Source organism: Pteropus alecto, unplaced genomic scaffold (assembly GCF_000325575.1).
Source record: "Pteropus alecto unplaced genomic scaffold, ASM32557v1 scaffold72, whole genome shotgun sequence".
NCBI classification, from domain to species: Eukaryota; Metazoa; Chordata; class Mammalia; order Chiroptera; family Pteropodidae; genus Pteropus; species Pteropus alecto.
Window position 1 is genome coordinate 23,054,711 of NW_006436811.1, and position 17,509 is coordinate 23,072,219.

The 17,509-nt window shown below is 33.5% G+C and overlaps 1 protein-coding gene across 2 annotated transcripts in view; it reads right to left on the reverse strand.

The window, feature by feature from the left end:
• UGGT2 (UDP-glucose glycoprotein glucosyltransferase 2) overlaps positions 1-17,509 on the reverse strand; it is a 146,552-nt gene that overhangs the window by 32,696 nt on the left and 96,347 nt on the right. For both annotated transcript variants that reach the window (XM_006913820.3, XM_015590887.2), the window contains exons 25-30: positions 16,429-16,531; positions 13,166-13,245; positions 11,078-11,261; positions 7,587-7,745; positions 7,121-7,206; positions 632-716 (exon numbers count right to left, since the gene is read on the reverse strand). In XM_006913820.3, the coding sequence (XP_006913882.1) occupies positions 632-716; positions 7,121-7,206; positions 7,587-7,745; positions 11,078-11,261; positions 13,166-13,245; positions 16,429-16,531 (697 nt within the window). The remainder of the gene's footprint in view (positions 1-631; positions 717-7,120; positions 7,207-7,586; positions 7,746-11,077; positions 11,262-13,165; positions 13,246-16,428; positions 16,532-17,509) is intronic.

Genomic DNA, 17,509 nt, shown 5'->3' on the forward strand with positions numbered 1-17,509 from the left:
CTTAGTAACTTAAGCAGCTGGTTTGGGTTTTGTGGAGTTTTTAATCTGGAATGGCCAGAAGGGAATGTATTCAAGTTGAGTATGACTTCCTGTTGAGAAAGGAAGTTAAAGCCACAGGAGAAATATTTATATTTCCTTATTCTCTTTATTATTTCATTAATGTCAGCTCCTCATTGTTTTAAGATAAAAAAAAAAATCTTACTCAACATTTTTACTAGTTTTAAGTAGGTGGGTTGGTCTCAAAGGACCAAATCTGCCATTAATGAACTCATTTTCTCTCTTCTCTTTCTTTTTTTTTTAAGAAACTTTTTCTTTTCAGGGCTAGTTTTTAGACCTGTGTTCCTGATCTTATCCCTGGAGCCTAATTTGTAACATTATCTGGCTAGAGATACAGTAGATATAGTAGACACACCATAACTTAAAAAAAAAAAAATCATTCCTTTTCTTCTATATTCAAGCTCTCTGCGTTCCCCCCGTGAACTTAATCCTCTTTTTTCTTTCATTGTCAGAGCTCTAATATGATGTTTTAGGTAATAAAATTGTAAAATTATTGTAAACCAAAAACTATTTAATTAAAAAAAAATTCTCAGTATTAAGAACAGAGACTATAAAGAGCTTCTGCCTCACGTACTTGTACTTCAATTATTTTACTCCTGAAGCTGTTCAACACAACAACAGCATCTCCTAGGTCTGGCTGAGAGTCAGTCCCTTCATGCCTAAAAGTAGAAAAATGTGTAAGGATCTACAGTTAGTCAAGAAAAAACAGACGGTACACATAACAATAAATTCATTTTGCAATAAATATAAGTATACTATCACTGTGTATATGTCATATTTGCTATTTCTATAGTCAATTAAGATATGCTACAGTACACTACAATTTTTAAAACTGTTCAATTTTAACTTAATACAAATTAAAATTACACAAAAGTAACTCACTAAATTTGATATTGTCTAATCATTCAGAAAGCTCAAATTATCGCTTATCTTTGCTGTTGTGTACAAAGATTATCACAAGTCAATCTTTTATATCTCTGTTATTTGCAATAATTAAAATATGAGATATTTTCTAGACTTTAAATTGTTTATATATCATAACCAAAGGAATTCTACACTTTCCAACAAGTTTTCAATATCTAACCAAACATTTTCAACTACTAAAATTTGAAGTATATTATTAAACTCATGACTGAAAATGTGTCTATGATGTCCATCTATATCAGATGAATGTTTCTATATTACACATATTTGTCTAGTTTTCAAAACTGCATAAACAAATCAAATGACAGTTTTGCTCAATAATTTTTTGGATAGTGTATTATGTACTGAAAAATGCTTCTGTAAAAACATTTATAAAATGAATTTTGTCAAAGAGAAAGCAATGAGATGTCGAAATAGTAGATACTTTAAGTTCAGTCAGATTTATAACATACACTTGAACATTTTTCTAAAATAAAAACCTGGGGATTCTAGTACCGTGTTGACTCACACACGCTTTTGACTCCCTCTTACTCCCAATTCCCCATGTGAGGTGGCTAAACCAAAGTAGAAGGCACAGCGCTGCCCAACAATTACCACTAGGAAATACAAACTGCTCCAACTTATGTAGTAGAAATGTCAAATTTCTTACAAGCCTTCAAGAGCTTCCTGTCCTAAATGTTACTCAGGGCATCAGCAACTTTAGCTGCTAAATTCACTGAGACTAGGATGGAGCCAGGAAGCACAATACTGCGGCTAGACCCATTCGAGGTCTAACGCGACCTCCCTCAATGCCACCAAGTGGCCGCGGTGGTAGTGATGAAGACGCTTACTCTACTTCAGGCACTATTTCAAACACCTTAATAGATGTTAACCCATTTGATCCATGCAAATAACATTGGAGGAAGGTACAATTATTGTCCTAGATCCAAACAAGTAGTTTGGCTCTTTATTATTGCACTATTAGACTTTTGTAAGTAATGTCAGGCAACTAAAAATCACTGGATACGTGAGGACAGTCAGCAGCTTAAACGAAGAGAACAAGCTAAGCAGTCGAAGAATACAGACTTTATTGATAAAGAATTAATGCAAGAAAAGGGGAGCATTCAAATAACATTCTCACTGAGATTTGAGAATACTGTATCTCAGTAAAAGCCACTTACTTCAAAATGAAAAGTTTCACAACATGTCAGGAAGCATTATACACACGTTTCCTGGATTTCTAAATATAAATATCATTCCAATTTTTGTAGAGGTGAAGTAAATCACACTGCCTCTCATTTCTTATCCAAAACACTGGATGGAAGAAGATAATGATGAAGGCTTGTTTCAAGTACTCCAAGAAAAATTAAAATGCTATTATCAGTTTTATGAAAAGCAAAAAAAGTTTTAGGCCTTTAGGATCAAGAGTATATAGTATAAATGTTTCCGAAAAAAATAACTAGAAATGTAGTGCATATTATGATATAGCACCAAAAAAAGTTTCATTCTGAAACTTTTTAGCATATATTGTAGAAGTTAGAAACCTAAAAACTTTTTTGTTGTTATTGTTCCTAGATTCTTTTGCTACTATGGTTCTGGTTTAGATTCTGCTAAACAGATACATTTGCATGTGATTTGGAATTTAAAAGTAAGGTAGGAAAAACATAGTGATGCTTGGCTAGTTTCTTTTGGCAAGCAAAGTCATGTAGACATAGAGGTTTTCTACATTAGTTTCCAGTGTGCAATCTCTTAACTTTCTGGGTACTGAGAGACAGTGGACATATTGATGGTGCTGTTTCACTTTTCTAATCATGGGAGAGGCAGCAGCTCTTTCTGGTTGGCCAGTTCCTTGGCTTTGTTCTGTTATCCATTTCTGGACACTAGCTCTGGAGAGCTTGCCCCTCCAACCCTTCCTATTACAGTCAAGAATCCATTTTCCTGTGTTAAATCTTTGAAAGCTTTTGCCAAGCTGTGAGTCTCCACCACCACACCTTTGTGGGGAATATTACCTTCTAATCTTAAATTCAGTAAGGAAGACACTTTAAAAGTAAAGCACTTTGTAATGTATTTTCTGAGGCTGGGAGACATAGAAGACTGTACCTTGCTCATGTCTGGGAAAATTAAGTGGAATATGGACCAGTATCTGATATTTGAGAATTGAATTATTATTGCTTTAATCCAGGGGAATGCTGCTGCCTTTGAGACTGACCTGAACTCCTAGAGTTTGCCAGGAAAGTGATGTGTAAATTTCTCATGGATCAAACATGGCCAAGCAGGAGAGAGATTATGTTTTGTTATCACCATGGTGTAGTCATGCATCCTGCCAATATGACGACCTGGCGATACGAGGAAACCTCAGCAAAAACAGGCTGTGGGTATAAAACAGGATGCCTGAGACTGAGGAAGTTAAGAGAAACCAGCTGGAACAGAGATGCACCAATGGGGATCAGGGAATCAAAGGAAAGTGAGGTATAGCAATAGAGACCTTCTAAGAGCCCACAGAAGTGCTCCACCAACAGTGAGCTACAACCACCACCAGGGCCACAGAATACAAAGCTGTCTTACAAAGGGACCAGCTCAAGGAATTGTGGGAAAAGAACAGAAATTATTTGAAATCTCTCCTGCCTCCTATATAAAACAGAAGTTGTAGTTCAGTCCCAAAGGTACTAAACTTACGTACAAATGGTAACTTGGCAATTTGTTTTTCTGCAGATTTCAAAAGGAAAGTCTAGCATAATAATTTAGCACAGTGAAAGCACAGACATATGTGTTAAGTATTTGATATTTTCTATAATTTAATGAGGAAAATCTGAGAAGCATTTGTCTAATTTTAATAGAACTATGCAGATTTTCTTTTTTGGAGAGAATAATTTTGAGTATTTTTGTATTCAAGGTAAATAACAGTCAACAGAGTCACGGTAGATGATCTGCAGTTAAAGATTACAATAAGGTGAACAGACATAAAAAGTACACATGCAAAGATATATCTAATAAAAAGTCAAATTTAAAATTATGAAATTATTTAGCCATGGTTTTAAAATCTAGACTTAGAAACTCATGTCAACATTATTTCAGCTTAGTTTTTCAGCATATTTCAGTAATATTTTTTTCAGAAATGTAATATCAATTAGAATTAAATCATAAATTGGGATAAACAGAATTCTCATTTTTGTCATAGTTTATTATTGACTTGTTTTTGATTACTGATATTTTAATTTCAAAGAAATTTTATTAGAGTAGTATCATTTATATTTTTCCATTTTGAATATTTAGTGACATATTAATCACATTTAAGTAAATTATGACTGGGAGGTTTGTGGTTTTATTGTTTATAAGTAATAAACAAATTTGAAATTATTTCTATTACCAAAAATTGTCTAACTATGGGTAAAGATTAGTTTTCTACTAAATATTAGTGGTACTTAAATATAACATCAGAGACTATTTCTCCCTAAACCATCTATTTATATAGATTGCGCATGATAGCAAATAGCGGTACAGATAAAATAGAACCTAAAAGACTGTATAGTTTTATATAACATATGTTATATACATTATATATGAGATAGTGTACATATATACATAATATACAACAATATAAGTAATTGTAATTTGTAAAGAAGAAGGAATAAGTGGAGAGGAAATGGGCAATTACTTAATATGTGAGACACTGCATTCTATGATGATTATCTCATTTATTCCTTACCAAGACCCCACAAGCAGACAGGATAATCTCTTCTCGTTATGAGGAAATAAAGATTCCAGGTGGCAAAGAAACTTACCTAAGGTTATACAGATAGCTGGTGGTAGAGAAAAGATCTCATAGTTTATCTAATTCCAAAAGACTTTTCCCTTTGCAAGAAGCAATGATGAAACAGAAGTGGCAGATTTAGAAACATTATGTTCCTGGAAGTACACCGAGTTCCTTTACTCTCTGCACAAGATCAAAGAAGCTTGGGCAAAACATGAACCATTTTTGAAATTACACCTTGAAACCACAGTTGTTCTAGGAGTCGATATAAATGTCAGTGTATTTTGCCCATTTTCTGTGCCACCATAGCACTCATTTATAGTATTTATAATGTATTAATGGTCACTTATTTTCTTAACTGTCTTTCCTACTGGGATAAGCTGTGGAAGGGTAGCATTTGTGTTTTGTTCACTTATTTTTATCCGATGTTTCCCTTCTACCTGCCCACCTGCCTTTCCACCCCCAAGCAACCAGTGACCTGATTTGTCACTATAGTTTCTATTATCTAGCATTTTATAATTTATAAAAGGAATCATACAATATGTACTCTTTTTTTGGCCTTCTTTTACTCAGCACGATTATTCTGAGATTCATCTATGTCACTGTGTGTATCAACAATTCATCCTTTATTTTGCTGGGTAGTATTCTATCATATGGCTATACCACATTTTGAATATCCCTTCACTTTTTAACATTTGGGTTATTTTCAGTGTCTGGCAATTACAAATAAAGCTGCTATGAACATTAATGTATAAGTCTTTGTATTAATATATATTTCCTTTTATTTGGGGTAAATATCTATAAGTGAAATGCCTGGATCATATGGTATATGTGTATTTAAATTTTTAAGAACCTGCCAAACTGTTCCAAAGTGGTTGTACTATTCTACATCCTCAGCGGTAGTGTATGATAGTTCCTATTGCTCCATATCCTCACCAAAACTTGGCAGTGTTAAGACTTTTTTAATATTAGTCATTCTAATAGATGAATGGCAATATCTCATTGCAGGGTTAATATGCATTTTCCTAATAACTAACGATGTGGAGCATCTTTTTTGTGCTTATTTGCCATATATATCTCCTTTGGTAAGGTGTCTGTCAAATCTTTTATACATTTTTTCTTAATGTTGAATTTTGATAGTTCTTTATATATTCTATACATAAATTCTCTGTTGGATATATGCACTGCAAATATATTCTCCCAGTTTGTTGCATGTGTATTTCTTTTCTTTTATAGTTATTACATATCCTTTTAATGTGAATATTTACATTTTGCCATAGAAATGATGATGCTTGCTTAATGAAGTACTTTCTTAGATCCTGCTCAATGTGTCACAATATATACATACTGTATTAAATTTCTAAAATCTGAAAAATTCTAAATTCTGAAATGCGTATTGCCCTAAGAGTTTTAGATGAGAGATTTACACCTGTTTCCTGTTTCTGGAATGTTTTGTCTATGGTATGACTAGTAGTAAGTTACTATAATTCGTCAAAACTCTCTTGAGGTACACTATCTCATTCCTAATGTCAACACTGACTCACCTCAACCCTCCTACCTATTACAGAATTATGCATTCTAGTCTTTGCGTGCACAAATATATATATTTGTTAAATGACAGTATATGCTAAGCACAGTATAAGGCAAAGGGAAAAAGCAGTGAAAAAGGCACAATAACTCCTACCTCTATATTATCTTTGTTGAGCACAGTGCTTGGTATAATAATGGGTGCTCAATAAGTATTAATTAAAATAAATGAGAAATACAGATATTTATTAAGGAATGTAAAAAAGACTTTATAAGGGGTCAGTAAACTATGGATGGCAAGTGAAATCAGGTTGGTGACCTATTTTTGCGAGGCCTTGAGCTAAAAACGGTTTTTACATTTTAAAATGGTTGTTAAGAAAAAAAAAGAAAACAAAGACAAAGATCAAGAGTGCCCTCAAACATTAAGCATTTTCTACTGGTTCTTATAGAAAAAGTTTGATGATCTCTGCTTTATAGTATGCTCACTGATGAGTAGGAAAGTTACTATGAAAGAAACCAGTTTTTATTCATAAAAATGAAAAACTGAACATAAACCATGGATAATGGTTTCGTTACATAAAATATAACACATATTATATCGTCATTAAATGATAAATATATTAATTATGCTAATACATGAAAAATGTATAGAAAATAGTAAAGGAGAAAACAGTAAAGAACATGATACATTAGGCATATCTTTTATATGTTTGAAATAAAACAATAAAAAATAAATTTTGGAACATATGTCACAGTTTACCAGTAGTTTTTGTTTTATAGTGATGGTACAAGTGGACATTTTAGTTATTTTGATGATCTTGGTTATATTGCACTAAAAACTTATCTATACATAAAAATTTTAAAGTGGTTTGTGTAACTCACCCAACTATTTGGTAAATATCTTCAGATTTTCCTTGGCGTAATTTCAGGATCCAAGCACCTGGATTTGCTTTCAATTGAAAATATCCCTTTTAAGATGAAGAAAAATATAATCAGTTATATGACTAAAAACATATACAATTGTTTAAGAAAGAGTATACATAAATAATCTAAGAAAGTGTTTACTAACTGTGGAATGAATTCTATAAATGAATTCCAAGGAAGGAGGTTTGTGCAATAACTTGTGAAAGTACATTCTGAAAATATGATTCTCTTCATTTTTATTTTATTTAATTACTTTATTCACAGTTTCAATACTGATTTTCAGGTGCTCTTCAGCAATAGCAGGATAAAAATTATTTTATCTTATTAGAAAAACTTAAGAGGATTTTACTAAAACATCTAATTTTAATAATTTTACCAAAACATCTAATTTTAACACTATCAGTTAAGTCTTTACAATACTTACGAGATTGGCCATCACTATTGTATCAACTGCAACAGGTTGATTTTTTGTGCCAAGTGTAAACTGCAGACCCCGAGGAGGTTGTTCTGTCATAATATCAAAGCAATGTCCTTCAAGTAGTAAGTATTCTAGTTCATAATCTGCTATAACAGTTCTCTCAATCTGTGGAGGAAATATGTAATTAGTAATTCTCATAATACAAAAATTGTAATAACTGTGATTATTTTAATATTAACCAATGTATTTTGGGGAGGCAACTTCAAATCTGTCTTTTACATCAGTGAACTTAATAACTGAATCAATTTCTTGAAGACCAAAGTTCATGATGAATTTTTTTCCCCTTTCCCATGACATGCTCCAACTTCATGATATATGCACCAATATTACAAGCAGAAAGGATGTCATAACGTAGCATTCAAGGATTTCTTCAAGACAGAGTTCGATGGAAAACTCAAAGAATTTGCTTCATTTCTGTTGCCCTAGAGCTCCCACTTCAGACCTGGCAAGGAAGCCAACTTATCATTATCTATCGCCTTTCTTGTAACTTTAAAATATTAATGTTTGTTTTACACTCAAAATGACATATGCTCATTAAAGAAAATTTAGCAAATATAAAAGAGAATAGAAATCATTTACAGACTAAACATTCAAAAACACATCAGTGAATTAATTTTTCGTGCTTTTCCTAAGAACATATAAGCTACTTTTTCATTTAATATAGTTCTCTAGAAACTAGTTTTCTAGAAACATGTCCCCATCTCTATAAACATCCTTTAAGTGATTAGTAATTCAAGTTGTTCCCAGATTTTCCTCTATTGCTATAATAAATATTTTAGGAATAAAGCTTTTTCATATGAAAAACATAACAAAATATAAAATACATCAGATGTGATTTTTACATAGTTCGGCAACTCTGTTGAGCAAAGACAGTGATACATTTAAATATAATTTTAATCCACTACACAAGGTTTCTGACATAGTTTACTATATTTAGAATAGAGTATTTGAAAATATTCTCTATTGTATTGTTCTACTTTGACTGTAATTATCACAGAAAATAATTATAATACTTGTGTACAACAGTTCTTTCCTGAGTCCAGCTCTTATAATATTACTGTTTTTAAGAACAAGAAATGTGACTTCCCTGAAAATAGCATTTATTTCAACAACTTTAGCTGGGTTCTAAATTAGCTGCTGAATTATCACTATTCTGAGTGATGAACTTCATATACTTTATTAACCTGTGTCCGCAGTCCCTTACTTTGGATGGAAAGATTTTCATGGGGTAGTCTCAGAGTAGGAGAATATTAAAAGTTAGAAAGAAATCTAGTTTTCTAGTTTAATTCCTTCATTTTTAAGACAAGGAAACTATACCCCAAAGTGATTATGAAGTAAAGCTTAACTATTTTTCTATTATGAATTAGATATCAGGGCAAAGTCTAAATATATTCAATTTGTGACTAATAGTTTCTTCATTTAATTTTCATATTAATTTGAAAATTTCTCATCTTTATATATTTGTATAACAGACATCAATTCTGTTGATTTATTCAAACCATAACACCAAAAAAAGCCAATTTGTTTTCAAGGAGTTTTTTTCTAGTGAATATTTCAAGTTTCCTAATAATTTCGTAAAGGTGACTTAAGTTAAATTAGTTTAAATTAGTTCCTATTATCAAGAATATGAAAGCTAATAATCTGTTCTAAATATTAACTGTTGACCAAATTCTGAGTAAGGGAGAATTTTTCTAGATCAAGCTTTTTTTTTCTTAAGGTATTTATGTAATGTTTACAAATCAGATATAGCAAGGAGTACTTGTGCAAGCAAGTGTGTAGTGCCAAATCTCTCATTTTTAGTCTCATTTTTCCCAGGATGAACTTTTCCCCTTTATCTAGAACTCCTACTTTCTGCTCCAGCAAATGTCTTTATTACTTCATAGTCTTCCAGGATAGTTGAAGGTAACATTCTGAGTATGTACATCACTCAGTGGAAGAGAAGAGCCTCATAGGCAGTTAATTTTTACAGCTGCTAGAATTTATAATTTCCTGTTTATTCATATAATCTATGAAGAGAGATAAAATTATTTCTCTTTTAGATTTCTAAAATAGTTACTGTTCATTTAAGTAGCTTCTATAAAGACAATCTTATATTTGCCACTCACGACAAAAAATGTTTACTCTCCATTAATTGTTTAATAGCTGCTGAAATTTTTACCAGTAGACTCAAATTGAAAATCTTTTCTATGCTGCATTAATTCTCCCACCACATCTCATTGATGTGCATTACTGAACCCTCTTAATAAAGAATCCAACAGACTCCTTTAAGAGAGACAACTCACAGAGTAAACAGGATTTTTTTTTTTCTACTTCCTGCCAAGTTCATTTCTCAATTTTCCTCATGCATTTTTTTACTTTTCTGTCTTTCTATTCTCTCCCTATATTTGAAGGGCTGATTTCCAGATGACTGCTATGACCGAGTTTTAGGTTATTCTCTAGGTGGGTGAAGTTGGAGTTATCAGTGAGTACATCCCAGGGAAGCGATTTCGGATCCCACAGAATCTACTCACAAATGGATCAGATAAAACTTGCCTAGAAGGGAAATCTTCAGGCAAAAAGTAACATGAGAAACATGAGAAAAAAATATGATGAACAATGTTAACCAAATTATTAGACGTGAAATGTTTATGCCTACGTCAAGGCAATGGCTACCTTCTGAAGGAGCTGTCGAACAAAGAGTTGGAAATAGGTGAGAGGTTGTGTAGAACCAGCAAGAGGAAGGATAACGAGACACATATTTTCTCCCCAGTTTGCAGATATCTGTTCTCTAGGTAAACTCAATTAAAAGCTTCTTTTTCTTGTGGTCTCTGAATGCCTTTCCTATTTGGAATAGAATGTCTGAAAGACTCAGTACACTTTAAGACAGTCTCCTCTCCTATTTTGTGTTGTAGGCTGAATGACAACCAGTGGGGATGAGAAGTCCTGGTCACTTACTGGACAACGGTCACACTGGAGGTGATGGGAAGCAATGCACCCAGCCTGCAGTATATGAGCAAACTCTCTTCTCTGCCTTTTATTCTAATCTCGTTAGGACTGCTTTCTCTGCCTATGAGCTGTGAGGAAAAAAAGAGCTTCAGATGAAACTGTTCCTTTCTAAGTTAAAAACAAGACCTGAAGGGCAAGGCAGGCACATTGTGGTGTTGTCCTAAGTTGCCATGCATCCATCTCCATATTTTCTACATTGTTCATCTTAGAGTAGCATTTGTGAATCAGGGTACTGAAGCAACCAAAAATGTGAGAACATCTAGAAACCCAGAAAACTAGAGAAGCTAAATGTGGAAGTTAGGAAAACTCAAAGATCAAAGAAAGACTGGATCACAAAGACCTAGAATCATAAAGAAGAAAAATCTGGTGAGCAGCCACATCATGACCACTCACTTGCTGATAAGAATTTACCCTTTTTCTCTTTCTTTATATAACATCACATTATAACTTACATCCTTTAAGTGAATATTATCGAGGTCACAGTTGCTGTGTACTGTTTCAACCAACCAGCCTTCAGGAGTAATCATGTTGAGGGTTAGAAGGGGTGATTCGGGGATATCCAAGAATTTTGCCTCTGGTCCAATAATGTCATTACCCAAAAATTTCAGTTCTGGTTCCAGAACAAAACGGTAAAAGCTGTTGATAGAACATAAAAAAATAAATAAAAAAATACTGTGACTAATAATGAGATTCTGAATTATTTTAAAACTGAAAATGGTTTAAAAATATGACTAGAAAGTTCTTAAATTAAAAAGATTAAAAACACTCTATATTGCAGATGCGTTAATGCTTGTAAGCAGTAGACAATTATTTTTTACACTATTAAGACTGCACATGTGCGTGTGTCTGTGTGAATGTACACATATATCCTTGCTAATTATTTCTTAATGAACACGATTAGAATCCCTTTAAGTTTATGATCTTTATTCACTCACTGATCCTTCTTCAAAATCGACCATAGCATATCTTCTAACTATTTTATTAGTTCTTAGCACCACTAATAATATGAAGAGAAATAATCAGAAAGCAAGTCAAATTTAAGCTGAAATTCTGGTACCAATTATAAAAATTCAATTAAAAACAAACAAGATTGACTTGAAAGCAGCTGCTTACTAATAGACCTACAGTTTTAATGCATTTTAGCCTTATTCCCCAATGCACATAACAAGAATTATATTATTAATAGTGACTTTCACTATTTTGAGACTGCAGAGTATCAGCTATGCTATAGTTATCTCAAGGCCTGAAGGAAAGGATCCACTCCCAGACCCATGGGGTTGCTCAAGGAAGTCTGGAATGAGGGCTGCTGTTCCTCACTTGTGCTTGGCAGTTCCTTGCTACCTACCGGCATCTCCAGCATGCTTCATCAGAGAAGCACACAGAGCCAAGAGAGAGAGAATGCCAGCAAGACAAAAGTCACAGTTTTTACAACCTATTGTAGAAGAGATATTCCGCCACTTTTGCCATAATCACTAGGTGCAGGCCATGCTCAAGAATCTACACAGAATGGGAATCTCAGGAAGTGGTGATCATCAGCAGCCACGTCCGACTACTGTAGGAAGGCAAAGTCACACAAGAAGAGGGGTAAGAGGAGACACAGGGGACAACAGCTATGAAGCAGAGGTATAAAAGGAGTCCTTGGTACTGTCAAATGTAGTGGAAATGTCATCAAGTAAAAAGTATCACACAAATGATGCAAATAGCAATTTCTTTGTGATTAAGTAAAAACACTCTGGCAGCAAGGAGGAAGATAGAGCCAAACTGCAGTGGGAGATACAGTGAATGAGAGGAGAAGAGGGGGTATAACCACTCTTCAAAGAAGCTGAGATAAGGAAGAGGAGAGGAGAGAGTCAGGACTCTAAGGGAGAGGAAGTTAAGGGAATGGTTTATTTCTTTTTTTAAACTGAATAACTTTTTGGACTGAAAGAAAGAGGCTAGTAAAGAGGTTAAAGATATGGAACAAAAGGACTATGTGATAAAGCAAGAATCCGGAACAAATGGGAAAGTACTGGATCAAAAACAGAGGGACTATTAAACAAAAAGAGAAAGAGTACCTTCTTCCCTTACCGCACAGGAAAGCTGGGGAAGTAGAGGCAATGGAGGAGGAAGGTGAGGGAATTCTTTCCCATAACCTCCAACATCTCTGAGAAAGATGATATAATAAAGACCATTTTGATAATTTAGCTCTGAAGTATTGAAAGTACAGGTAAACCAAAAATGGTGTAATTCAAACTATTTCCCACTTGTATATTTCTAAACAGGTATTCCTATATCACATTTTCAAAAAAACACTCATGAATAAACATAAATTCTGCAATTAGACTAAATTCTGCAAATAGATTAGATCGACTTTACTAGTTATTTTAATTTTATATCAATTAAAGTTAATAAATTATATCTGATTTCTGATCTATTTTCAGTTAGGCAGCTTCAGTTAACCATCTTGTGAAGAAAAATAACATATCCAGTAATTACAGTTCTTTTTTTCATTTTAGTATTTGCAAATCTTTCACAATGAAATTATGTTCTCTTAGACTCACCTTTTTAAAGGGGCTTCTGAAAGCTTACCCCTACAGTTCAGGAACAACTTTATCTTCATGTTGATAATCTTTCCAAGTACCTTTTAGGATAAAAAAATCCCATATATTAAATAGCTAACATTTATTGAGCATTTACTATGTATCAGGCACTGAGTTAATACTTTATATTCATTATCTCATCTGATCCTCACAAGACCTTCCTGAGGTAGCTACTTTTACAGTTGAGACACAGAGATGTACTAATTTCTCCAAGACTACACAGTGAGTCATGGCAGAGAAAATATGTGAATCCAAACAGCTGATTTCATTGCCCAAGGGTTATGCTGCCTACCTTTTGTCTAATGTGACTTTCTTTCATGGTATCTGAATTTCCTTAGTAATAAAGAACAAGTAAAATAATTATTAGAGCCTTGACCTGCAAAAACAAGTAAAGTGGTGATCTCAAAACAATGGCAAGGGTGTCCTGAGCCTTTGGAATTTCACCTACTTTGTAAAAGATGTAGGAAGTTCTTGGCTACGTACAGATGAAATACTCTATTTTCTTTTCATTTCCCTGGAGCATAAGAAGTAGGAAAATTGTTAATTTTGATAGTCCCCACCTCTATATAGGCAATAAGTCAGTGAAGATTTTAAAGATATTAGAAAACAAAGGATGAAGTTAAAGAGAGAAGAAAAAACCAGATATAAAACAGAAAGGATGCAAGCTTGAAGAGGAATTAGAACCTACAGACTAAAGATTTAAAAGAGCTTTGAGTTTTAATTCCACTTTCATCACATTTGCTATAATGGAGGTCACTGAGCCATGGTTTATCTTGTGTTAAATGAGACACTACCCATTTCTTCCTATGCTTTATAGCAGGAGTCCTAAACTCCCCAGGTCTTGGACCATTACCCATCCGTGGCCTGTTAGGAATCATGCCGCACAGCAGGAGGTGAGGCAAGCCAGCTAAGCTTCATTTGCATTTGCAGCCACTCTCCAGCACTAGCATCACCACCTCAGCTCTACCACTGATCATCAGGCATTTAGATTCTCATAGGAGCGCCGGTCCCTAGTGCCAAAAAGGTTGGGGACCACCGTTACAGCATAAGTTTATAGCATAAAATTTCTTTATAGTAAAAAATAAGTTACGTGAAGTGCTGAGTTGCTATTAATATCAACGATGTAAACTATAATGCGATTCCATATTTTATACTTCCATATAATGCCATATTTCTTCTTTCTAAATTCTACCTTTACACAAAAGTTTCAGAAGTAAGCAATGTTGTTTTTTTTTTTTTTTTTCGGAATAGATTCTCCATAGGAATAAGGAATTTGTACACTAAAAAAAAGTTTGTCCTAGATATGTAATAGATAGAATAGCAATGCTTTCCAAAATTATTTGTCCACATTAATAAATATATTTATAACATATATCCATAATCTACTTTCCAATATGATTTGGTAAGGCACACTAATTTCCGAGAGAAACTGTATTTTGAAATTTTGATAGACTGTACACCAGTATGACCCAGCTTGACCACTTACACTTTCACCAGACTCAATATCTAATAACTTATGCCTGTTTCTAAAAGTGAAGCCAACTGTAAAAGGACAAATAGTTTACACTTCTGAGAATTTTTTTCAAAGTGTCCCTTTTAAAAACTATTGAATAATTACAAATAGAAATACCTCCAAATTCTGAACATCCCTAGAAAAAATATATAGCCTTCCAATAACTAGCTTATTCAAATTTAACTACTGAAAGTTGAAACACAATCTGAACCTTTAAATTTTTTCAAATGATAAGCCAATAATGTCCTTTCAGATTCTGCTAGTTGTTTCCTAATATTTACTCATTATCCCTTACTTTCTTAGTGAAACAATTTTCAGGTTTTATTCATAGTCTTCACCTTCCCTTGTGACTAGGAGTAGCCAGGCAACTGGCTACATTCTGGTCAGTGAGACGTGATCAGATGGAATACGTCTAACTTTGGGGTTGTGGCCTTGTTCTCCCCTTCCTGATAGCAGAAATACAGAGATGGCATTATGAGCCTGGCTAGTGATCTTAGACCACTAGACAGAAGCTGCTTTATGAAGATGGCTGAACAACCAGACGTGAGGTGCCTGAGTCCCTCAATACTATGGAGCTGCCTTAGCAACTCCAGGTGGCTTATACTCAGACTATGAGATGAGAACGGAAATTCAGTCTTAAAAGTACTGTTACTTTGCCCTCTGACAGGTGCGCATCTGTCTTGTTTGGTTTCTGACCAAGTACGCCCTCAATTTGTGCAACAGCTCTGAGAGGAAATCCTCGGCAGATCAAAAGAGGGTGCTGGTTCTACCTCCCTTTTAAGCAAAAAAAGTTAGCTTCCCAGTAAGTTATTCCCAGTTCCCCCTGAAATATTTTGTATTTGTTGCTTAGTCCTTAGCAACCATGGCAGCACAGTTCCCAGCCCCCACCTTTTCAGCCCAGGCTTGAGGGATCAGAGAAAAACTGGCCTTCCCTGTGAAAGAGGGAAGGTCTGCCCAGCTCAAACCCATTGAGTACAATCTTCATATTTCCTCTTCCTTTAGCTTCACCTATTTGGCTAATATAACTTATTATACTTTAAGCTTCAACTAATTAAGCTTAGGTATCAGCTTCTCCAGAAGCCATTCTTCACACATGGAGACAGGATGAAGACGGGAAGAACCCTGTATTAGGTAGCTTGGGCTGCCATAACAAAATGCCACAGACCAGGTGGCTTAAACAACAGAAATTTATTTTAGATCAAAGTGCTAGCCAGTCTGGTTTATAGTGAGGGCTGTCTTCCTGGCTTTAGGTAGCTGCCATGTTGCGGTATACTCACATGACCTCTTCTTTGTGCATGTGAGGAGAGAAAGAGATCTCTTCCTCACCTCCTTTTCTTAAAAGGCTATTAATCCTATCAGATTAGGGCCCAACCTGTAAGACCTCAATCTTAGTTACTTCCTATAGGCCCTATTTCAAAATACAGTCACATCGGGGGTTAGGGCTTAACACATGAATTTTTTTAGGAAGCGAACAACAATTAAGTCCATAGCAACACCTAACCTTGGTACTGTCATAACACCCCATGCATAGCTCTATCATTTCATTTTATACATTCAAATATGACCATCTATTTCAAAGACAATGTTGTGTGGAATAACGAATCAAGAGCACAAATACTTAATTATACTTGAAAACAGACCTGAAAAGATTATAAATTTCAAAAAGAACTATATAGTGATATATATAAAATATATAATAAAAATATCTTACATTCAATAACTGTGCCATCTTCTGTGCTTCTCTTGTCAATGGATCAACAATACCAATAACATCAAAGAACACGTCATTTTCCTGAGGATTTATCGTTATAATGCTAGAAAAATAGAAAACAAATAAGATGAAAGATGATCAATTAAGTTTATTCAATTACCTAATTAATCTTAATCTTAGCTATATACATTGTTACAAATTACTTTCTGTCTTTCACCGAATTAAAAAAATTCTGGTTGTTTCACAGAAAAAAATGCAAATTTAAAACTCTAATGTTTGTCTTAAACAAATTAGAAAATTGCCAAGACTTAGAGAAAAAAAAAGTAAGCTTTTATGAATCATTGATTTTTATAAACTCTTCAAAGAACATACTATTATAGTGAAAACTGATCATTTTAAGCCCCCTGCAAATTCTCATGGATCACAAGATGTGAAGAATAAAACCAAGATGCTTTCTAGTTGAATATATTTTTTCAGATTTGAGAATAATAAAGTTAATTATTCAATACTTTTATTAAATTTAGTATTAAAAACACCCAATATATTGTAACACCCAATACTTTTATTAAATTTAGTATTAAAAACACCCAATATATTGTAACACCCAATATAGAAAATTTCAGGGAACCCCCTCTCCCAGATTTATCACACTTTACTTTGACCCCAGTCATACTCTCCACACTTCCTCCCTTCTGTCCTTTCCATTCTGTCTTTCGTTGATCTAAGTTCTAAGTTAGAAGATGGACTAATTTTTAAAGGAAAATGTCAGGAAATAATTAAAAGCACAGAAAAGGCCAGGGGGAGATAATTAATTCTATATTTAATATAATTAAAAGTTAAAAGTATATATTTAACAAAAAGTACAGGTATTCCAGCTGAATTAGTTTGAAATAAAAATTTATTTCATAAAAATTAGTTTAAAAAAAATCAGTTTTTTTGGGATGTATAAATTAAATATTTTATATATTACAAAGGAAAAAAGATTACCACATCAAAATGTACACCTATAAAATCACAGGTACATAGATCTTTTTTTTTAACTACAGAAAGAATATAAATATCTAGACTTTTTGCAGTGAAA